Here is a 24,368-nt window from a genome sequence, read left to right as displayed (position 1 = left end):
TGTACAATATATGGTTGAAAAGGGAGAGGTGAATATTTGAGTGTTGTATTGGTGCGTGCGTGGATGTGTGTGTGTGTGTGTGAATGTGGGTTCGTGCGTGGGTGTGTGTGTGTGTGCGTGCGTGGATGTGGGGGAGCGCTGCTACACCAGACTCCCACCTTAGAATAGCTAACAGTGTTGTAGCCGGTGTGGGAGTGTTGGGAGCCGCGATCACGAGGCAGGCGCTGCCGCCAACCCTGCCCTGTGTCGCCCAGTGAGCCCTGTGTCACCCTGTGTCACCCTGTGTCACCCTCCCCTCTCCCCTCTCACTGTTCCTCCTAGTGTACATGCACTCCCCTCAACCCCTTACCACTACACGTGTTACCCTTCTACACACCTCAATGTATTCATCAGCTTCCCGCTAAACAAGTGAGTCACGTCTTCATATTGTCCGCCAGGAGAGTCGGGATGAGTCGTGTCAGGACTGTAATAACCGCAACACACTGACACCAAACACACGTTGACAAATTGTGTTGTGATGGGGTGTGAGAGTGGGTGTTGGGGCCGGGTGTTACATCCCTACACCCTGAATCAACACCCTCCTCCTCCCCTCCCCCCACCACAACCAGGTGTTCGCTCCCCACACACATGTTTATTCGACATCAGCTGACATCTGGCAAGGGTTCCCGCCACAAATCTGTGCTTTGTTTACATCAAACGAGTCTACCAAATGTGCGTAATTATAGTCTGAAATGAACACACGGTGAGCGTCCGGCTGGGCGTCCGGCCGCCTAGTTCAGCTTCTTTGATGTGAATGAACTCAGACAAACAGTTGATTAAAAATTCAGTCAAGAAGTGGCTCAGCCAAATAGCCAGTCAGCAAGTAAATCAGTCAATAAATAAGTCAATCAGCCAGTCAATCAATTAACAGTCAGTCAGTTAATCTAGGCTGAGTGACTGACTGTTAATTAATCAATTAATTAGTCAATCAGCCAGCTGACAGTCAGACAGATATTAAACCAGTCTAAAGAGGTACACGTGTTACTAAACAGATGTTGTATTAGTGAAGTAAGAGGCAGCAGCTATCTTGTTGGGCCGCGTTGGGCGCGTAAATAGTGCAACACCACTTAATGTTGAAGTGTGTCTGTGAGTACGCAGGTATACTAGGGGTCCTTCTTGAGTATACCCAGTCTTAGGTATACTCGGGTGGTTCTTGGGAGTATACCCAGTCTTAGGTATACTCGGGTAGAGCTCATGGGGTTATTGAGAGTATACCCAGTCTGAGGTATACTCGGATGTAGCTCAGGGGGTTCTTAAGGGTATACCCAGTCTTAGGTATACTTGGGTGGCGCTCATGTGGGTTCTTGGGAGTATATTTAACCTCGGGTATCTATTTACTATTTGTAAACAGGGGCATCAGGTGAAAGAAACGCTGCCTATTTATTTCTGCCTCGGCCGGGAATCGAACCCAGGATTTAGAAACAAATCCACAAGGGCCGTGACGAGGATTCGAACCTACGTCCGAGAGCATTCCAGACTTAGGACTACGACCCCGAGGGCTGTCTGCTCGGTTAGGAGGACGCGCGCGCGCGCGCGCGCGTGTGTGTGTGTGTGTGTGTGTGTGTGTGTGTGTGTGTGTGTGTGTGTGTGTGTGTGTGTGTGTGTACTCACCTAGTTGTGCTTGTGGGGGTTGAGCTTTGCCTCTTTGGTCCCGCCTCTCAACCGTCAATCAACTGGTATACAGATTCCTGAGCCTATTGGGCTCTATCATATCTATATTTGAAACTGTGTATGGAGTCAGCCTCCACCACAATGCTTCCTAGTGCATTCCATTTATTAATTTAACTACTCTGGCACTGAAAAAAAAAATTCTAACGTCTCGGTGACTCATTTGGCTACTAAGTTTTCCACCTGTGTCCCCTTGTTCGTGTTCCACCCGTGCTGAAGAGTGTCTTTTTCCATCCTGCCAATTCCCATGAGAATTTTGTAGGCGGTTATCATGTCTCCCCTTTCTCTTCTGTTTTCCAAGGACGTGAGGTTCAACTCCTTCAGCCTTTCTTCGTAACTTATACCTCTGTGTGAGAGTGAGAGTTATAGAGTGAGTGTATGTACGTGTCTATATGCACTTACCTAAGCGTGCTTGTAGGGTCGTATTCATGTTCCTGAGCATCGCCTGTTTGCGCATGTGTGTGTGCGTTTACCTATCAGTACATCTGGCAGAGGGGGGGGGTGGGGGTGTGTGAGATAGGTTTTGAGATACAACATTTCAAATGCTGTGTGTAGAGAGAGGTTTGCCTGTACTTACTGAGCGATGTTTTGTGCTGCAGGAAGCGGAGGAATCGAGCCAGCTGCTGCCCAAGTCGTCCTCAGCGCTCATCCTCCAGAAGCGAGTCACCCCTGACAGCTCCCCCTCCTCCTCTCCCGGCGACCAGCGCAGGGAGCCGGAGAGAGGCAGGGAGAGGAAGAGGAGGGAGGGAGTAGTAAGGAAGGAGCAGGGCAAACCCAAGACTCAGTCCAGGATCATCTTCCTGGACGACAAGCACCAGCAGCAGGAGGAGGAGGTCCCGGCCGCCCCTAAGGCCGTCGTCGACGATATCGACAGGTGAGTAGCTGTGGGGGAGGGTGTGTGTGGGGGGGGGGTAGCAGTCTAGGAGTGCCAGAGAGGATATCAATAAAACATGCGGTAGATATTAATGCCGGTACTGTTGTGGGAAGGTAAGTGGGAGTGATGCATGTGTGATTGCGGGAGGCAGAGGGCCTACCTGCTTGTGTAGGGGAGCTCTTCGCCGGGTGTGTGTGTGCTGTGTCACTCACACATACACACACACACGCAGACACACACGTGTAGATATGATAGTAGTAGACAGTAGATCTGTTTCAAATGTGGATATGATAGAACCCAGTAGGCTCAGGAACCTGTACACCTGTTGATTGACGGTTGAGAGGCGGGACCAAAGAGCCAGAGCTCAACCCCCGCAAGCACAATTCGGTGAATACAATTAGGCGAGTACACCCAGACGCAAGGTGAGCACACATGAGTGAACAAGACACAAGGAAGCGGGTGTGATAACCCAGCATGTGCTCACCAGATGCTGCTCCATACACCCCCAACCTTTCACCCTAACCACACATTACTGACCTAAGCAAACCACATAACCTATCGAGTCCGATGCATAGAAAACGTGAATATTTGTGAGGTGTTACTTTTCTAATAGATTGAAATTGTAAAATTGCTTATGATAATGTGAAAAAATGCGACCTACGACTTGAGGTTCAAGTTCAAGTAAGTTTATTGAGAAAAAGGAAGTACATCTCAAAAGGCTAGAGTAGCTTTGGCTATTTCTACCCTCCTCTATATAAGGTCCCTCAAGGAGCTCACAAACCCATACAGTACACAATTATTAATTATATTCTATATTTCACATTCCAATGGTAATTACATGGCATATCGTGAGATCTATTGATTACGCTGCCCCTGTCATGTCTTGCTTTGGTACAGGCAGACTAAACAAGTTTGAGAAGATACAAAGCTGGGAACAAAGGATGGAAGCGACCCCCATACACTGCAGGTGCAGTGTATGGGGGTGACTGTAGCGTGCGGGAATGATCTGCAAGTGAAGGTTTACGGTAGCCAGGGAACACTTGAGGGTGGTAAGTTGTATGCAGGCCAGGAGGAGGAGGAGGAGGAGGCTGTGGTGGTAGAGGGGGATCGCCTGCACTCAAACCTCAAACCTTTCCTACAATCTCACTCTTACTAGTCCCTCAAGGCCTTCCTACTGAGAGTATGCAAGTAGCATAGACTAAAGGAAACCGTGCAGAAGGTCTGTTGACCCCCTCTATGGCTCCTATGGGTATCCACCAAAACCCATTCATATATATGTCTAACCTACGCTTGAAACAGTAAAGTGATCCCCCGTCTATCATCTTACCCCTAAACTGTTGCATAAATCAACGACCTCTCATGACCATACTTGTGGTTCATTCTACGGCATATTATGCTGTTATTACACAAACTTGTAGCACAGTGGTCTGCGTCCTCGGCTCACAACCCAGGGACCCCGGGGTCAATTCGTGGGCAAGGCAGAAACAGTCGGGGGACGTTTCCTTTTTTACCGGATGGCAGTTCATCTTGCAGTCAAGACACACGTGGGACGGAGTGAGACGGTGTTGTAGGGTGCATGCTACTAGGCCAGGGTGTGTGTGTGTGTGTGTGTGTGTGTGTGTGTGTGTGTGTGTGTGTGTGTGTGTGTGTGTGTGTGTGTGTGTGTGTGTGTACTCACCTAATTGTACTCACCTAATTGTGCTTGCGGGGGTTGAGCTCTGGCTCTTTGGTCCCGCCTCTCAACCGCCAATCAACTGGTGTACAGATTCCTGAGCCTATTGGGCTCTATCATATCTACATTTGAAACTGTGTATGGAGTCAGCCTCCACCACATCACTTCCTAATGCATTCCATTTACTAACTACTCTGACACTGAAAAAGTTCTTTCTAACGTCTCTGTGGCTCATTTGGGTACTCAGCTTCCACCTGTGTCCCCTTGTTCGCGTCCCACCAGTGTTGAATAGTTCATCCTTGTTTACCCGGTCGATTCCCCTGAGGATTTTGTAGGTTGTGATCATGTCCCCCCTTACTCTTCTGTCTTCCAGTGTCGTGAGGTGCATTTCCCGCAGCCTTTCCTCATAACTCATGCCTCTTAGTTCTGGGACTAGTCTAGTAGCATACCTTTGGACTTTTTCCAGCTTCGTCTTGTGCTTGACAAGGTACGGGCTCCATGCTGGGGCCGCATACTCCAGGATTGGTCTTACATATGTGGTGTACAAGATTCTGAATGATTCCGTGTGTGTGTGTGTGTGTGTGTGTGTGTGTGTGTGTGTGTGTGTGTGTGTGTGTGTGTGTGTACTCACCTAATTGTACTCACCTAATTGTGCTTGCGGGGGTTGAGCTCTGGCTCTTTGGTCCCGCCTCTCAACCGTCAATCAACTGGTGTACAGATTCCTGAGCCTATTGGGCTCTATCATATCTACATTTGAAACTGTGTATGGAGTCAGCCTCCACCACATCACTTCCTAATGCATTCCATTTACTAACTACTCTGACACTGAAAAAGTTCTTTCTAACGTCTCTGTGGCTCATTTGGGTACTCAGCTTCCACCTGTGTCCCCTTGTTCGCGTCCCACCAGTGTTGAATAGTTCATCCTTGTTTACCCGGTCGATTCCCCTGAGGATTTTGTAGGTTGTGATCATGTCCCCCCTTACTCTTCTGTCTTCCAGTGTCATGAGGTGCATTTCCCGCAGCCTTTCCTCATAACTCATGCCTCTTAGTTCTGGGACTAGTCTAGTAGCATACCTTTGGACTTTTTCCAGCTTCGTCTTGTGCTTGACAAGGTACGGGCTCCATGCTGGGGCCGCATACTCCAGGATTGGTCTTACATATGTGGTGTACAAGATTCTGAATGATTCCTTACACAGGTTCCTGAACGCCGTTCTGATGTTAGCCAGCCTCGCATATGCCGCAGACGTTATTCTCTTTATGTGGGCTTCAGGAGACAGGTTTGGTGTGATATCAACTCCTAGATCTTTCTCTCTGTCTGTTTCATTAAGTACTTCATCTCCTATTCTGTATCCTGTGCCTGGCCTCCTGTTTCCACTTCCTAGTTTCATTACTTTGCATTTACTCGGGTTGAACTTCAACAGCCATTTGTTGGACCATTCACTCAGTCTATCCAGGTCATCTTGTAGCCTCCTACTATCATCCTCTGTTTCAATCCTCCTCATAATTTTTGCATCGTCGGCAAACATTGAGAGGAACGAATCTATACCCTCTGGGAGATCATTGTGTGTGTGTGTGTGTGTGTGTGTGTGTGTGTGTGTGTGTGTGTGTGTGTGTGTGTGTGTGTGTGTGTGTGTGTGTGTGTGTGTGTATGTGTGTGTGTGTGTGTGTGTGTGTGTGTGTGTGTGTGTGTGTGTGTGTGTGTGTGTGTGTGTGTGTGTGTAAGGGCTGTATATATATATTGAGAGGGGGCAGGCCGGGAGAGGAGAGAGAGAGAGAGAGAGAGAGAGATAGTAAAAGAGAGGGGGTTAAAGATAATGCCTCTGTAATGACTCTAGTCCAAGAGGAAACATTATTAGCAAGAGATAAAGAGATAAAGAAGATAATGATGACATCACCTGCGATCGAGGTAGGTGCCTGGTCCAGCGTGGGGGGTGGCCGAGCCGACCAGTGACTCGCTGGGTCTAGTGCGGGACTCTCGCCCTAGGGAACGCCTCTCCCTTCTCTTTCGTCCCGCTACCACCCTAAATACGTTTTCTTCCTGAAGGCGGCTCGGGAGAGGTTATCTACCTCGAGGTTGTCTCCAGAGGACACTCTGGGAGCGGCTCTTGACCGGGGGAGAGAGATGGCGTCTCTCGAGGAAGTCTCGCTTTCCGGAGAGGAGGAGGAGGTGGAGGCCGGCATCGTGTGTCATAGTGACATCGTGGGTGAGGACGGCACTATCCCTTACATGGATACCGTGACTGAGGATGAGACCGTGCGTTACCGTGACACCGTAGCCGACGACGGCACCGCGCGTTACAGTGACATTGTGGTGATTGAGGATGGCACTATACCTTACGTGGACACTGTGTCTGAGGATGGTACCTCGCCTCACAGTAACACAGTGACTGAGGACGGCACCGTGGCTCACAGTAACACGGACGGCACCGTGCCTCACAGTTACACTGTGTCTGAGGACGGCACCGTGCCTCACAGTTCTACCGTAGGTGAGGACAGCACTGCGTCTCACAGTAACACCGTAGCAGAGGACGGCAGCGCATCTCACAGTAACACCGTAGCAGAGGACGGCACCGTGCCTCACAGTTCTACCGTGGCTGAGGACAGCATTGCGTCTCACAGTAACACCGTAGCAGAGAACGACAGCGTGTCTCAGAGTAACTCCGTGGCCGCGGGTGTAAGAGGCAGGCTCCCTCCTGTGGTAGTGGAGGTGGTGCGACTCCCCTCGCTCTTCCGCGCGCCACCCAAGAACGAGGAGATATGGTAGGAAATTGAGGGTTTATGAGGTGTTGAGTCTGTGTCAATGGTGAGGGTGTGAGGCAGGTGAAGTGTTGAGTGTTTTGAGGGTGTGAGGGACGTATATGCTGGGGTGTACTCATCTAGTAGTGCTTGCGGGGGTTGAGCTCTGGCTCTATGGTCCCGCTTCTCTATTGTTAATAGAGATGTACAGATTCCTGAGCCTACTGGGCTCTGTCATATCTACATTTGAAACTGTCTATAGAGTCAGACTCAATCACATCACTGCCTAATGCATTCCACCGGTTAACTACTCTGACACTGAAAAAGCTCTTTCTAAAGTCCCTGTGGTTCATTTGGGTATTCAGTTTTCACTTGTGTCCCCTTGTTCGCGTACCACAAACAGTTTATCTTTATCTACTCTGTGAATTTCTCTGAGAATTTTGTAGGTAGAAATCATGTCTCCCCTAACTCTTTTGTCTTCCAGTGTCGTGAGGTTCAGTTCCAGTAATCTTTCCTCATGGCTCATTCCTTTCAGCTCGGGGACTAGCCTGGTGGTATACCTCTGAACCTTTTCTAACTTCGTTTTGTGTTTCACTACATGCGGACTCCACGCTGGAGCCGCATAATCTAGTATTGGTCTGACATATGAGGTATACAAGATTCTGAAGGATTCCTTACACGTTTCTGAAGGCAGTTCTTATCCAGCCTTGAATATGCCGCTGACGTTATCCTTTTGATGTGGGCTTCTGGGGACAGGTCTGGTGTAATATCAACTCCCAGATCTTTCTCTCGTCCTGACTCCTGAAGGATTACCTCTCCCAGCTGGTACCTTGTGATCGACCTACTATGGCCGGTCTAACGCTACCTAATACCTTCCTCCTGGTTGGTGGTGTGTCCCCCGTGGCGGGAACCTTCACGTGGGAGTGAGGTGTGGGTGACCCCGGCAGGCTGTGTGCTGGCGGGTGTCTTGGGGCCCCTGGTAGGCTCGCCCTTGCCAAATTATACTGGGGGAAGGACGAGACTTGAGCTGTTGCTACCCCATTATGTATGTCGTGCTTGGCCACCCCTCTATTCAACTTGCACTGGTCGGTAGAGAGAAGGCCTATACAGAGTCGGCGTTCGACCGGTCTTTACAGTGTCGGCGTTCCACCGGCCTATACAGAGTCGGGGTTCGTCCCCCGATGGCCCAAGTGGATTTGCACTGTTCCTTAACCTCTGTCCTTATATTCCAGCTCCTTGTCCTCATATTCCTTCCATGTGCTATATACTCACACTGGCATAGCGCTCTCTCCTGACAATTACCTTATGTTTTCATCTGGAAGTTGAGTGTGTCCAGCAGCAGCTGCGACTCATTGGCCGCCACACGCGTCTCTGGTATGAGGACAGGGTGTAAACACCAGTTCAATGGACGATGAATCAGTTGAAGAGTGTGACTACTATTGTTCTGACCGGGGTCATGCGGGCTTCAGAGGGCGAATATTCCAATTGGTTCTTGTCTAATGTTTACCCTTAGACGCGAGTCTGCTTGGCTCCATACACAGGCGACGAGTCACAATAACGTGGCTGAAGTATGTTGACCAGACCACACACTAGAAGGCAAAGAGACGACGACGTTTCGGTCTGTCCTGGCCAATTCTCAAGTCGAAACGTCGTCGTCCCTTCACTTTCTAGCGTGTGGTCTGGTCAACATGGTTCCATACACCTCCCTTGTTACCCCGGGTTGGCCTCAAGCTCTCGTACCTACCCTTGCTGGGCTTCTAGGAGTGTCTGAGGCTGAGGGGAGGGGCGAGGGACGCCAATGTTAACACTTAAACTGCATTTCGTTTTCATCTTCAACCTCTAAAGCTCGTGTGATGAATGACTGGGCACCAGTCTACTGAGGCCCTTGGGGACAAACTCGGTGAGCTTTGTCGGATTACAGAGCATAGTCTCCTCCGGTTCTTTCTTTTAAGGGGGAACAAGTTGGGATTCTAATTCTGCATCTTGAGATGCAGATGTAAGAGATCAAGAGGCTGGGGATGGAACACATCAGCATTTAGGAAGCTTGGTGTCTCTCTCACTTGCCCGCAATACACTTCACATCCATACTCAGAATTCATACTCATCCAGACTCACAGTTTGTGAGTGTGTGAGTGCCGCCCCGCCGCCCCCCCCCCATCCCCCCCCCCCACTAACAGTTTATGAGTGTGTGAGGGCGTACAGAGGCGACTGTGCCAGGGCGCCGCACCTGCCTCACTATATATTTGATCAGTCAATAAATCTTGCGTGTAAGAGTGTATTTACTAAAGATTTTGTGCTTAGGTGTTGCTAGACAAGACTGTAGGCACGTGACTGGTCCGAGAGCTGAGGAGGGGACACAAGACTTGTCCTAGATCAGAGGAGACACAAGACTTGTCCTAGATCAGAGGAGACACAAGACTTGTCCTAGATCAGAGGAGACACAAGACTTGTCCTAGATCAGAGGAGACACAAGACGTGTCCTAGAACAGAGGAGAGACAAGACTTGTCCTAGAACAGAGGAGAGACAAGACTTGTCCTAGAACAGAGAAGGAGACACAGGTACAGCCAGGGGGAAGGGGGTGAGAGAGCTCAGCCTCACAGAGTTACAGTCAACAGTAAAGAGAGGACAGGTGATAAAATGGTTAAAGATAATAAGGGCAATTGTCAGAGAAGAAGAAGAATATGAAATATTCAAAATGTTGAGCGTAAAGGGCCAGAGGACTCTGGCGGAGGCTAGATGATAGGCTGTGAGGAAACACCTCTTGAGTGTTGAGTGAAAAACCCGTGAGCAAGAGGAAGCAACCACAAGGGGAATTAGTAGTCTGCCACCATCCGTTGTTGTGTATGTAGATATAACAAGGGCACAAAGGAATAAGGTGTCATGGCGCTGGACCGCCGATAGGTGTATCCTGATGAGGACTGTGAATAATGTCAACAAACGTCTGTGTCAAGTTCTGGCCGGAATGCTGCTAATAATTGCCTTATTAAATATCAAAATACTGCACCTACCAAATAACCACTGTAATCGAGTCCTATGTTTTTATATAAATAAAATATTTATTACTATTACTATTATTATTATTATTATTATATTTGTAAAGAAGCAGCAAGGCGGCTGTAGTGACGGGAAACAAAACCCGTAAATGTAACCATAGTTTTAAAAGCAAAAGATATGTTACGAGAGAAGTGACCACACTGGACGAGCGACACCTGGAGGGGCGAGATGCAACACTTGAAGCCCGATGCCCTCACCGAGTGAATCCTGGTCCTTCTGCAGTGGTAACACTTGCGACCTGGCCGTGACGCAGTGACGCAGTGCTCCTTGAACCAGTGGGTCGGTTATGTTGCTGGCCGCAGCGGTTAGCCTGCTTGCGATTCATGAGGTGGACAGGAGGTTCTGCGCGCAGTGCGCGAGGAGTGTCAAGCGCGCGCATCCTGCTCCACAACCTACCTGTTGTTGTTTTAGATTCAGCTACTCAGAACATAAGTTCCAAGTAGCACGGACTATGGTGAGCCCGTAGTGGACTTACCTGGCACAGGAGCGGTGCTGTGTATGTGTACAACCTACCCTTGTCCATGCCTCATATATCAACTCATTCTCTCGATTTGCCTCTTCGTAAAAAATACAATTGTTTTTTTCTAACTAGAAAACGTACGACTCCAAGCAGCAACCAAACCTATCGAGACCGAAGCTTAGAAAACGTCAACTATAATTTATACTAATATATAAAAGCCACTATAGCGTAATAGTGGCTTTAGGCATCGTATGTACCAGCTCTTATCTATATAAATCCATCAACTTTTGTATCTCACCTTGTATGTATGTACTTTACCTGAATCAATATTTGTATTTGTATGTCGTATTTTTTAACGGATTGATCAATTCCGTTACAAATGCGACGTATTAGACGAGAGGGCGGCGGTGAGTCGGGTTCACTATAGATCAGTCCAGCAACCAGGAGGCCTGGTCGACGACCGGGCCGCGGGGACGCTGAGCCCCGGAAGCACCTCAAGGTAACCTCAAGGTAGTTCCCAGGAAGAGTTCATTCAGGTAGGTGACGGAGGGGCGGCAGGCGGGCCCCTGCTAAGGCCCCTCCACACACTGTACTTTACACATATTTTTATCTTTTAAAAACCATTTACATCGGCATTTAAGATAATTTGACATTTGAAAATTCTGTTGGAAATGAGGACGAGATTACGGCGTTATCGGTACGATGGTGAGGAGCCAGCGGCGGTAATCTGTGATAAGGACCGCGGGTCAAGTGTTCTGCGTTTCTAAGACTCTATAGTCAGCCTCGTCGCCGGCACTTCCCGCCCTCCTAACATGAGAGGGATGTTGTTATAGATTCAGCTACTCGGAACAACTTCCAAGTAGCACGGGCTAAGGTGAGCCCGTAACTTACCTGGCACAGGAGCGGAGCAAGTAGCACGGGCTATGGTGAGCCCGTAGTGGACTTACCTGGCACAGGAGCGGTGCTCGGACTATGATGAGTGGGATTCTACAGCGGCCGCTATAGTTTTCTTTGCACTAAACTTTATTACGACTTTGCACTCGAGGAACAGATGCATAAGGTGAAAGGAAATGCTGCCCGAACGCTTCTGTCCTGACGCGGGAATTGACCTCCGCGATTATCATTCAAATTCAAAAAAGTTTATTGAGGTATAAATACAGACAAAGCGATGAGGCAGCTCAAGCTATTCACACCTCGTTCAGTACAACGTGTTCATACATATATATAGACACACATATCACAATCAGCATTTTACGCGAATTTCTGAGTGATAAATATATACATTTTATGCCGCGATCATCGGTTGTGATCAGACGACTTAATGCACACGTGTGTGTGTGTGTGTGTGTGTATGAACTCACCTAGTTGTGCTTGCGGGGGTTGAGCTCTGGCTCTTTGGTCCCGCCTCTCAACTGTCAATCAACAGGTGTACAGATTCCCGAGCCTATTGGGCTCTATCATATCTACACTTGAAACTGTGTATGGAATCAGCCTCCATAAGCATCCACACACACACACACACACACACACACACACACACACACACACACACACACACACACACACACACACACACACACAGCCTGTGTATGTGTGTGTGTGTGTTTGAGAGAAATATATGTAGTAGATATAACAGGGAAAATAGATTGGTTAGAAAGGCGGGGTCCAAGAGCTAGTAGCTCGATTCTGTAGGCACAAATAGTAAATACACATATCCCCAGGCAGGGAGGAGAACACGGCTCCTTGCTCACGTGTCCTCGCCTAGTTGTGCTTGCAAGGTTGGGCTCTAGCTCCTGTCGATGGTTTAATAGCGACTCACAAGTCTCCTCATTCTCGTGTCACCCACTTTTGAAACCAATAACCGCAAGGTTTCTATTATCCTTCAGAAAATATTAAAGGTCACATTATGAGATCGAACTTGCTTTCCTGGACTTCCATGAGGCACGGGTTCGAGCCCATTAAGTGGTTATCTTAATCATCTTGAAATGATTTCGGGGCTTTTTAGTGTCCCCGCGGCCCGGTCCTCGACCAGGCCTCCACCCCCAGGAAGCAGCCCGTGACAACTAACACCCAGGTACCTATTTTACTGCTAGGTAACAGGGGCATAGGGTGAAAGAAACTCTGCCCATTGGTTCTCGCCGGCGCCCGGGATCGAACCCGGGACCACAGGATCACAAGTCCAGCGTGCTGTCCGCTCGGCCGACCGGCTCCCCAATATTTTGTGGTCCCAATATTTTATCGCGAATTTCACGGTTTTGTGAGTTTATTGTGCTATTGTACTTACCTAAATGAGCTTGTGTGGGCGGGAGTGGGGGGGGGGAGTGGTGGGCGGAGGGGGGGGGGGGCGTAGACACGGGGAAAGGCACCAATTGTACGAGACTTGCGTCGATTGTATTCAAGTTGATAAAAACACCTCCTAACAATAAACTAAATTGTTGGCGCTGGCAAAGTACAGCGGTTGGCTCCAGGTGCCAAGACAACAACAATGGCTGGCCGGGTTATTTTCACAGTGCCACACACTTGCGTTACTCAACCTCACCTCTGTCATATTAGCGTCCACCAGGTCCGGGACACCGCCTCACACACATTGTAATGATTATATTTATTTAAACGTTACTTTTTGCTTGTCTTGCGCGTACGTGTGTGTGTGTGTGTGTCCACACCTAGCTGGGCTGCAAGGGTTGAGCTTCAGCTCTCGGGCCAGCTTTTACGCCTGTGGTTAAAGGATGGAGTTGGTTACTTGTCCCTCGAGTTCTGTTGTTCTTAGTTTTGAATTCATGTGTGGAGTCAGCCTTCACTACCTCTCCCTTCATATGTGGAGTCAGCCTCCACTACCCTCTCCCTCCATATGTGGAGTCAGCCTCCACACTCTCATCCTGCCCAACACCCGTGGTGCAGGACGCTCTGAGTGACTCCTTGTTCAAGGTACTGAATGCCGTCCTCACATAAGGCACCACCGCTGATGTTATCACGTTGACGTGCGTCTCAGGCCGCGCTAGTACAGTCTAAGACCTGAGCACAATTTCACCACTCTTAAGTCATCATTACTCTTTCAGTAAACATAACTCAACCTAACCCATCCCATCCCATGCCAACCCAACCTAACCAAAATATGTTGTTATAGATTCAGCTACTCGGCACAAGTTCCAAGCAGCACGGGCTATGGCGAGCCCGTAACTTACCTGGCACAGGAGCGGGGCAAGTAGCACGGGCTATGGTGAGCCTCCCCAAAATATGAGATCAAATTTTGTTTTATATCTGGCTGGAAGGGGTACCCGGGTCTCTTACCCCCCCCCTCTTTATGGTCCCACAACCCCCCCCCAACAACTCTATGGGAAACACAACAAATATTTCAGACCTGACTTCATGAAAATCGCATGGGGGAGGAGCGGTGTCTATAAATGCCGATATTTTCAAAGCCATCACTGACTGACTTCTGACACTCCCCTACTCAAAATAATTTATCTTGGAAATGTGAGTAAGACGAGCCCAAACGTTTAGCCTCCAACCTTGAACAAACAGACATCCTGTTAAACAGATATAAATATACACCTGATGACGTCACAATGAAATTATTTTCCTTGAAAATGTGTAGAATCACGAAAGTGCTCAGATTAAATCCTGTGTTGATTCTTCCATATGTACATACAAATATCAATAGTCTTTTTTATATATTACAAGTGACTCAAGAAGCAGACCACAACAGTCTCTATAAAAAGGTAATTTACATCTGCGGTGACCCATTTACTCGGTTACTAAGTGTGTCCACTCACAAGATGAGTGGCGCTGCCCAATAAACTCACCCCTCGGGGCAAAATTTAATCAATTTAAATTTAATCCTGCTCCACACCCACCCAACTGGGCGGCAGCTTTACAGTCACGTGCAGGCGGCACCTACAGTAAAGCAAACTTTGGATACTTGGCTACAATTTCTGGTAGTACGTCATTATGAATGATGTACTCACACATTTCTTGAACACCAATGAAGTACTCACACATTTCTTGAACACCAATGAAGTACTCACACATTTCTTGAGCACCAATGAAGTACTCACACATTTCTTGAACACCAATGAAGTACTCACACATTTCTTGAACACCAATGAAGTACTCACACATTTCTTGAACACCAATGAAGTACTCACACATTTCTTGAGCACCAATGAAGTACTCACACATTTCTTGAACACCAATGAAGTACTCACACATTTCTTGAGCACCAATGAAGTACTCACACATTTCTTGAGCACCAATGAAGTACTCACACATTTCTTGAACACCAATGAAGTACTCACACATTTCTTGAGCACCAATGAAGTACTCACACATTTCTTGAACACCAATGAAGTACTCACACATTTCTTGAACACCAATGAAGTACTCACACATTTCTTGAAAACCAATGAAATACTGACCCATTTCTTGAACAGCAATGATGGTGTTATCTCAGAACTCGGCGATTTTTTCACTTTTGGTTACAGTGACGAAAGTGACGTATGTGAATAGATCTGCTGGCAGTGTTTACAGTGACGTCTTCAAGAGCAGGTGGTGCACACTCCCAGAGGTACTTTTACCCGAGCCTAGGGGGTAGTAGCGTCTAGAATGCTAACTTTATTTGAAGATCAATAGATGTGCGGGTTTTCATAATAAAAATATTGATTAATAGGGATAACTTGTGTCAATTTCACTTTGACTCAGTTTTATTAGATTTTATCCAGAGTAAATCACTATTTATTTTTAATGTTGTTATCTGCATCTTCAACACACGTGTGTATCTGTATTCTGGCTTCACAATGGTGTGTGTGTGAGAGAGAGAGAGAGAGAGAGAGAGAGAGAGAGAGAGAGAGAGAGAGAGAGAGAGAGAGAGAGAGAGAGAGAGAGAGAGAGAGTGTGAGAGAGTGTGAGAGAGTGTGAGAGAGTGTGAGAGAGTGTGAGAGAGTGTGAGTGTGTGAGAGTGTGTGAGAGTGTGTGAGAGTGTGTGTGTGTGAGAGTGTGTGTGTGTGTGTGTGTGTGTGTGTGTGTGACAGTGACAGTGAATTAGCCATAGGAAGAATCACAAACAGTGTTTAGTTTAGTTCATTCACTATGCACCCTATACCCATCCTATAGGCCTTAGTGGACCCCCCATACCTATCCTATGAGCGGTAGTAGAAAAGGTTAGTGGTACATAACGAAGTCAGGAACTAAACCTCCAAAATTTATTTAGCTACGCAAGTTGCAGTCTTGATAAGCTAGTTGCACAAGTTTAATGTATATTTTATTATATCAACAATGGCACAAAGAGAGAGAGAGGGGATGGTAATGAAGCAGAGCTTAGCTGTGAGTAGTGTGTTCCTCGGGCCCTCACGCGCGCTCACCCGCCATCATTGACATTCCCAGCAACCTGCGGCTGGGTAGTGTGGCCAGCATTCCTGGCCCTCATTATCAATACTCTTTATCCACTCATTATTCTTCACGTGTAGTATTCTGTACTTTGTATTTTTCTTGATGTTTTGTGTATTGTTTTATTTATAAAGGTGCCCAGGGATAGAGGTATCAGTAGTACACATTTACGCACACATGTAGATATGATGTGTTCCATGAAATTATGCCACGTGTAAAGCATGCAAGCTCTCTTAACATGCGAGTTAATTGTGCAATAACATTTGTGAATTCCTCAGTTTGCTTTCAGTGTGAAATTAATTCTGTGCACGTATAAGCACCTCATACCTTAAACCTACCTTACTGCGCTGTGGTATGGCGACTTGTAGCCAGCTAATGCGTGGTCTTGTCTCTCCCTCTACCCCCCTGTGGGTGTGTTCCTGCCTCGCATGACTCCTCACCTGACCTCACCTGACCTGGCATGCCCTCCTTCGCTTGTATAGTGATGCCTCGTCCTCAATACACACATCTGACGAAGAAGAGGAGCCTGGCGGAGATGATTACACGTCGTGGGATGACACTATATGTTCCAACCGCTCTGCCTACTTCAAGATGTATTAGTAAGTGGTGACCTGTCTTTAGCGCTGACATCTATGTTCTTTCATCTAACACTAAATCCTGATAGAAACATCACCTTAACCATTTTATACAAACACACGAGGTATTTTGTTTTGTTGTTTTGAAGATTCAGCTACCGGGAACACAAAGTTGCAAGTTGCACGGGCTATGGTGAGCCCATAGTGGACTTATATGGCACAGGAGCGGGGTTGTAACGGCATACATATATACGTCATCTTAAGGCACGCGGCTGGTGTGGGATGTACCCTACTCAGCTGCCTTGCTGGTGATGGGAGTATGATACTAATGCAGTTGTGCTAATGTGTATTCTCTAGCACCATCTTATTGCTTAATTGTAAGCAAATCAAATGAGCCGTGTACAGTAAGACATGCGGGCTAGAGAGAACCAACACTGGCCTGGGCTAGAGAGAGCCAACACTGGCCTGGGCTAGAGAGAACCAACACTGGCCTGGGCTAGAGAGAGCCAACACTGGCCTGGGCTAGAGAGAGCCAACACTGGCCTGGGCTAGAGAGAGCCAACACTGGCCTGGGCTAGAGAGAGCCAACACTGGCCTGGGCTAGAGAGAGCCAACACTGGCCTGGGCTAGAGAGCCAGCACTGGCCTGGGCTAGAGAGAGCCAACACTGGCCTGGGCTAGAGAGAGCCAACACTGGCCTGGGCTAGAGAGAGCCAACACTGGCCTGGGCTAGAGAGAGCCAACACTGGCCTGGGCTAGAGACAGCCAACACTGGCCTGGGCTAGAGACAGCCAACACTGGCCTGGGCTAGAGACAGCCAACACTGGCCTGGGCTAGAGAGAGCCAACACTGGCCTGGGCTAGAGAGAGCCAACACTGGCCTGGGTTACAGTCTAGTGGGATAAGTGACTCATGGCTCCTGCTCCTCATCTCTTCTCTCAACCTTTAATCAATGCTGGTCTTGTTACCAGTCCTGGTATTTGACTTTTTCCCTCACTTGTGCCCTTTAATCTTTCTACTTTCATTTGTATTTCTTACTTGTTTGTGCTTGCTGTTAGTGATCTTCATTCTTATTACTTTTTTGTTCAACCTTGTGTTTCTTACTCTGGACGAGGAGCAGGCGAGTCACTTCATGTCACATCACAGTCAGATACATATGCAGAATTCTCTTAACACATATTTAAGGTGCTTCTTTTACAATGTTAATGCCTCAAGATTTTAAGAAATACCTCGCACAAGAGGATGCAGGAGGTCGCTCCGTCAAGAATAAGGAGCTTCAAAGGGTACACTGTAGAGGCATGTATTTGCATGCTTAGTGCTGGGTGTGTATAAACAAGAGGATGGATTCTCTTGGTAAAATATACACACACAGTAGAGAACCAGATGGCAGTCTTGAGCGAAGCATAGTATGCCAAAAGGATGTTTAGGGACCCATGTATCCGGTGTGTAAGAAGTACCATTAACTACAGAATACAGAGGACCTCAGATCCTGTTCCCCTGCCTTCGTCCCTCCGACACCAATGCACAATACAATAAAACATGATATTTAGCGCTTGATGAATATAAAATAAGTTTTATCCTGCACACACCTGATCGTTGTAGAATTGAATTCCTTCTGTTTACTTTTATCAAGCGTCTTTTGAGTTAAAAATAGTTTTGTATTAAACATTAAGTGGCTGTCAGTTTTATTGATAAAATATATAAAATAGGTCTGTCAGGTCTCAAGATTTTATCAAGAGACATTATTTTTCTATATGTTGAGCATATGAATGGCTAGAAGCGACTGCCGTTGAAGTGTCTTGTATCAAGTAGGAGTTATGCCAGTTCTGAATAGTTATATCAATTGATTATTCCAGCTCGCAGCGAGGGATCATAGGCGGTAACCGCGAGGAGAGCAAGTCTAAGGCCTTACAACCCTCGTCTCACAACTCTCTCTCATCACTCATACAAGAAAAAATGGGGGTAAGTGCAATGGTGTTGCTTGCAGATTCAACATTTTCTAGAAGCTTACTAGTAAATATTCTTAAGAAGTTTTTATCCTATTTATGTTAATTACAAACTACTAATATTACTGATACATATATAATAATAATAATGTTTATTCAGGTAAAAGTACATACATTCAAAATGAGTTACAAACAGAATTTTGGATCTCTAGATAGAGCTAGTACATACTATGCCTAAAGACACTAATATACACAGCATTTCGGACAAAATGTATTATAGGTTCAGTGCTGTATTTAATTTCTTAAATCACAGAACCTTAACTTTCATGGGTGGATGAACATTCAAGCCCTGGGATTGTTAAGTTAGCTGTAAGTTTCAGGGACCTTCAGGAATTTACAGATTTAACCTGAAGGTTAAGCCTGTAAATATGTAAATGAGGGGACCTTTGACAAGCCGCCAACTTCCTGTCCTCATCGAAGCCACTAGAGTGTTAGTGGCCCTCATGTAAATTTAGGTAAATGGAAGCACCTTGAGCCAATACTATTTGCTGATGATAAAACCTTCATTTTCTCACACTCTAACCCAGTTATCCCTACTGACTCAGTAAATACCCAACTCAAAAAAGTCCACATGTGACTGACTACTAACATACTCACCTTTAACACTGAAAACGCATATTACATGTTACAATATTTGGAAATAATGTAGTTAATCTAACAGAGCTAGGAATAAGCAACACCCAAATTGAGAGAATAAGATACCGAAAATTACTTGGCATACACATAGAAAATTTATTGAACATTACTTGTAATGTAGTGTAATTGCCCTATAGTAAAAAATTATTGAAAACTCTATGTACGCTCTATAAAATCCACTGTTATGTACATCACTCAGATGACGCTATATTATTCACTCATTTATCCATATTTCGCCAACAATATTTGTGTATGGGGATTTTTGACTGAAAACTACTTCAAGCATATAATTATTCAACATAAATCAGCAATTTGAATAATAACAAACAGCATGCAAAAACTTTACTTAAATTATAAAACATGCAAAATAAAAAAGCTTTAAAAAGCTCCAAGTCACTCTCCAGTTTACTGTCTTCAAGACTACATTGCAATACTAATCCTGACTTGAAACACTTCACAGAGGGCTGTAACAGAACCCCCAACTCCCTAAACCCCTCCTTACCCATAAACCACAATATGGTATAGTTATACAACCTGGAGATTCTGCTGACTACAGGAAGTCTGGAGGCATCTACTGAAGCCAGTTCAACTTTCACATATAACCCCCTATGCACTCTGTTTTAAGTAAAGTTCTTCATCAACATACTTAACCTACACCAGAGTGCATGGGGTTTATATGTAAAACTTGGACTGGCTTCAAAAGAAGCCTCCAGACTTCCTGTGCATTCAATAAAATTCCAGGTTGTATAACTTATACCATGTTATGGTACAGGGGTAAGGTGCACTGCCGGGAGTACCTTCATCACTGGTTCAAGTTACCTCATTGCTCCAGTTGATTTTCTCATATATATATATATCACATTAGTGAGATTTCTATGTGAATTAATATTATTATTATTATTATTATTATTGGGAAAATCCATAGGAGCCGTGATGAGATTCAAACTTATGTGCTGGGTGTTTCCAGGCACATGCTCTAGACAACTAAACCATGCCATGATCAAAGGATTGCAACTTAGGTTACTACTGCATCCACGAGGATTCCTTGAGGCTTACACTGAAGCCAAACCAGGGGTTCCCATAATCCCCCCATGCACTCTTGACTCTGTCATCTAGGAATGTTCTTCCTCTGATGCTCCTCTTTCAATACGGAGAGAGTAATCACACTAACATGACTGCATCAATGAGAAATCTGCAGGACAGCCAGCAGTTATGTGCTGGGTTTTCCCAGACTCACACTCTAGATGACTAGACCACAGCATGGTTGAAAAGGATGGCAACTACTACTGCATGGGGGGTTTGTGCGATGCCCTGGTTTGGCTTCAGTGGAAGCCTCAAGGAATCCTCGTGGGTGCAGTAATACTCCAGGTTGCAATCCTGTTGACCATGTCGTGGTCTAGTTGTCTAGAGCGTTAGCTTGGGAACATCCACCGCATAGGTCCGAATCCTCATCACAGCTCGTATGGATTTTCTCATTGATTCAATGACAGTAGTGTGATTACTCTCTCTGTTTAATATTATTATTATTATTATTATTATTATTATTATTATTATTATTATTATTATTATTATTATTATTATTATTATTATTATTGTTATTATTATTTTTATTATAATAATGTTTTGGCTTCAGTGAGCAGGCAGTTCCATGAATTTATAACCCTTCAGGCAAAAAAAAAGCATCACCAATATTTTGTCCTGTGTTGTGGCTTGTTAAGCTTGAAAGCCAATGGTCTAAAATAAAGTACCCTGTAGTTTACACTAAGTATTAATTATCACTGAAAATAATTCATAATTCATCGTGTCAGGAACAGGCAGTCAGTACAGTATATATTATATACAGTATACATAATAGGCTTATATCGAGGTCCACCCAAGGTCGAATTACTGACCCTTCCCAGGAAGCAACCCTACAAGAAGTTAACTACTGGGTACCTATTTACTGCTAGGTTTACAGGGACATTAGGTGATAGGAAACACAACCAGTCATTTCTGTCCCACCCAGGATTCCTGATTGTGTGTTGAGTGTGTGAACTTGACTGCATTACTGGGACCCTATTATCATATTTCATGTGATTTCATTGTGCAAACCTAATGTACCGAGTGGTTCAAAGGACTTAACTTTAACAGTGATTAGATGATTATTGCATAAATGATTGTTTCTGTTCTGCTGACAACAGAAACCAAATACACCAGCCACAAAGACCCGGGCAGAGATTGGACTGATGGTGCTTGTTGTGTTGTTATTCGTCACCATTGTACTTGGCATCTCCCTCACCACATACTTTTACAATCTTCACTTACTTGAGGTAAGAAACCTTGCATTATTTATTTATTGCAATATTTAAATTGTTAATGAAAGTGTACAAAAATGTTATTTGTAAATAAATTTGTCGATACTACATAGTATAACAATTTCGTAAACACAATTCATAGATTTGTGTTGTCTCATACTTGTGTATTCTCCATCTCTGCAGCTCTCTATATTTAACTGCATCAAGTTCTATGAATCTCCAAGGATTCTGGAAATTTATAATGCAGAATGGAAGCCTCTCACTACAGTACATCTAGGGAGCAGCCTCCCACCAAACTCAATACCTGAGGACTGCACAAATTATCTCCATTACCTCAAAAGGCACAATTACACTATGCCACACAAAAGACCAGATGATGATGATTATGAGTAAGTAAATTTTGTACTGTGTACATATGTTGGTGAAATATGTTGTACACACTTTGTACACCACAAAGTGTGAGACTGAATATCTGGCTTAGCTCCACACATGCAGAATTAGCTGCACTACAACTTGCCACTAATGCACTGAAGAACAGTGGAGGAGTAATTTTCTGTGATTCAAAGTCAGCTCTTCAGGCCCCTAAAAACCCAACATGCAAAATAGATACTAGGAATGTTGTAACATCCATTATAAACATTATTAATGCAAAGAGCAAGAGTTTCAGTCTCATTTCTATGGCTACCATCTCATATAGGTATTGTCCAGCATGATGACACAGACATGGAAGCTAAAACTGCATGTGATAAGCCTTAAAGTGAGTTGGATATGGGCATTCCAATCTCTGCTGTAAAAGCTGCAATATTTCAGGAAATTAGGGAAGACAGAAAAGCAGTTACTGACACACACAAAGGCCAGAAAGCAAGACTATAAAAAGCTATGACATGTTTAGAACCGAGAATTATGTGTACGGGGAGAGTAAAACATCCACTAGACAGTGTGACATTGTAATTGCCAGAATTACGCTGGGATATCAATATCTATGGCGGATGGCTGCAGATAATGAATCCCCCAATAGTGAACATTCCAATTGTAAACTATGTGAATAAGAGCTGGGACATACTTTCCAACACTATATCTGTGATTGCCCTGTTATAAGTGACTTTAGACCAAATGGTATGAGGTACTTTGAGCTCTGTAATTACTTCCTACACTCAGGAATATTGGAAGATATTTTTGTGTTGTACCCAGATTTTGCTAGTGGAGGCTATTTCATGTTCTCTCCTGATTTTTAGTCAGAGCTGATTTGTTCTTGTATTGAGGCCAATAATTTCTTCCCTGATTCCATGTATGACTAACCATCCTGTGAGATGGAAATATTAGATGAACTTGTAGCTAGTTTTTTATCTAGACTGTTTAATCTTTCATACATAATAGGGTAACAGCACATTGCTGTGTATACCTAAGCTTGTTATTAAAAAAAAGTGATCTACATGTAACATAAATGTTTTTCCTTGCAGGGATATGGTATGTTTAGACTGGACTGGGTTGGCTCAGTTACAGCTCCGCAAATTGTATGCCCAAGGTGATGTTCAGTGCTACTCAGTGTGGTGGGGAGCAGCAAATGAAGAATTTAAACTTAGAGATTGTTTGAAAGCAGACAAAGAGCATGGAGTATGGTGGGGGGGTGGGGAAATGAGTGAGGGTGGATTCCCGGTCACAAACGCAAATATTGCACCTGAAAGAATGGTCACCGGCAAACTTGGAAGAGATTCTTGGGGTCAACTTTTACGACATACGTGGCTTTCTGATCGGGCTTCTCTTCTAACCCTACCAGAGAGTTTCAGTGGACAAGTCTCCATTAATTATGAGAATGATGGGCAAGTATGTTTAGAAACTGGACCATACCCATCACTGATAGCTCCATTACCAACAATGGAATACCATCTCTGCACAGCTCCCAATGTGACTTCTCTTATATATTTCATGCACCAAGAAGCAGTTAACAAAAGAAAAATTGTTGTTGAAGCTTCCTCTAGTCTTGTCACACACAAATCTTATGTGGAAGAAAATCAAAATACAGAAGCACCGCTAGGTCATCCAAAGGCTGTTGGACATATGAATGTTTCACGGAAGCCACGTAAAATATTAAAAGAAATCTTCAAAAAAGAGGTAAAAGATCGTGTCCAAGAAAGACTTGAGCACCCTGTTTGGGTGCCATGGATGCCCCCTGATAGACCGCAGCTCACACAAGAGGCAGTAATAGAATACGTAGAAAGTATTCTCAGTAAAAAATATGGACTTCAGGGGCATGTATTACTTCCACCTTCCTGGCAGGGTGAGCCTGGTGAACTAGAATTTGACCCAGATAGATTTCCTGATCCAGCATTATTGGCACAGACACTGAAAGATAAAGGCTTTCATCTGGCGCTCACTATTCACCCTTTTGTTAGTGTTGGGGCTTCAGCGTTCAATAGTGGGACTAGGGAAAATCTCTGGGTGAGACAGAAAAACTCCTCGCTACCTGCACTGACTAATTATGATGAGAGTCATCCTTCAGTGGTTACAGATTTTAGTAACCCGAGAGGAACCAAGTGGTTTACATCTCGCTTGCAACACCTGCAAAAATCGTACAAAATTGATCGTTTCCATTTACAGCCAGCAGATGCTCATGCTCTACCTGTATTTCATGAATATCACATGCCCCTCCCAGGGCCTGATTCAATATTAGTATATTTTATGGCTTCTGTAAGTGCTGTATCACCACCTGTGAGCACTGAAGGGACAGTCACTACACCGATGCCTCCAACCTTCCTGACACTTGGTACAGCAGATGGATCCTGGAGAGGTCTTGGAACACTGGTGCCACGTGTTTTAACCCTGGCTATGTTAGGGTATTCCTTGGTTGATGTCGGACCCATTGGTGGCATAGCTAGACATGGACATGTTCCTGAGCGAGAACTCTATATACGATGGTTGCAAGTTGCAACATTTCTACCAGCTATGCAGGTTAGTACTGATCATTTTTTCCTC

The 24,368-nt window shown here is 45.4% G+C and overlaps 1 protein-coding gene across 3 annotated transcripts in view; it reads left to right on the top strand.

Annotated features, from left to right (window-relative positions):
- LOC138365192 (myogenesis-regulating glycosidase-like) overlaps positions 1-24,368 on the top strand; it is a 58,978-nt gene that overhangs the window by 27,745 nt on the left and 6,865 nt on the right. Inside the window, exons 4-9 of one of the 3 annotated variants that reach the window (XM_069325391.1) lie at positions 2,307-2,581; positions 16,369-16,485; positions 18,316-18,421; positions 21,282-21,410; positions 21,579-21,784; positions 22,856-24,344. In XM_069325391.1, the coding sequence (XP_069181492.1) occupies positions 2,307-2,581; positions 16,369-16,485; positions 18,316-18,421; positions 21,282-21,410; positions 21,579-21,784; positions 22,856-24,344 (2,322 nt within the window). Of the gene's footprint in view, positions 1-2,306; positions 2,582-6,171; positions 7,014-16,368; positions 16,486-18,315; positions 18,422-21,281; positions 21,411-21,578; positions 21,785-22,855; positions 24,345-24,368 lie in introns of those variants that run through there. The other 2 variants (XM_069325393.1, XM_069325392.1) reach the window with 2 other exon arrangements.

Source organism: Procambarus clarkii, chromosome 16 (assembly GCF_040958095.1).
Source record: "Procambarus clarkii isolate CNS0578487 chromosome 16, FALCON_Pclarkii_2.0, whole genome shotgun sequence".
Classification (NCBI taxonomy): Eukaryota; Metazoa; Arthropoda; class Malacostraca; order Decapoda; family Cambaridae; genus Procambarus; species Procambarus clarkii.
The sequence above is the reverse complement of the archived record's forward strand: the minus strand, read 5'-3'. Positions and strand labels throughout refer to the sequence as shown.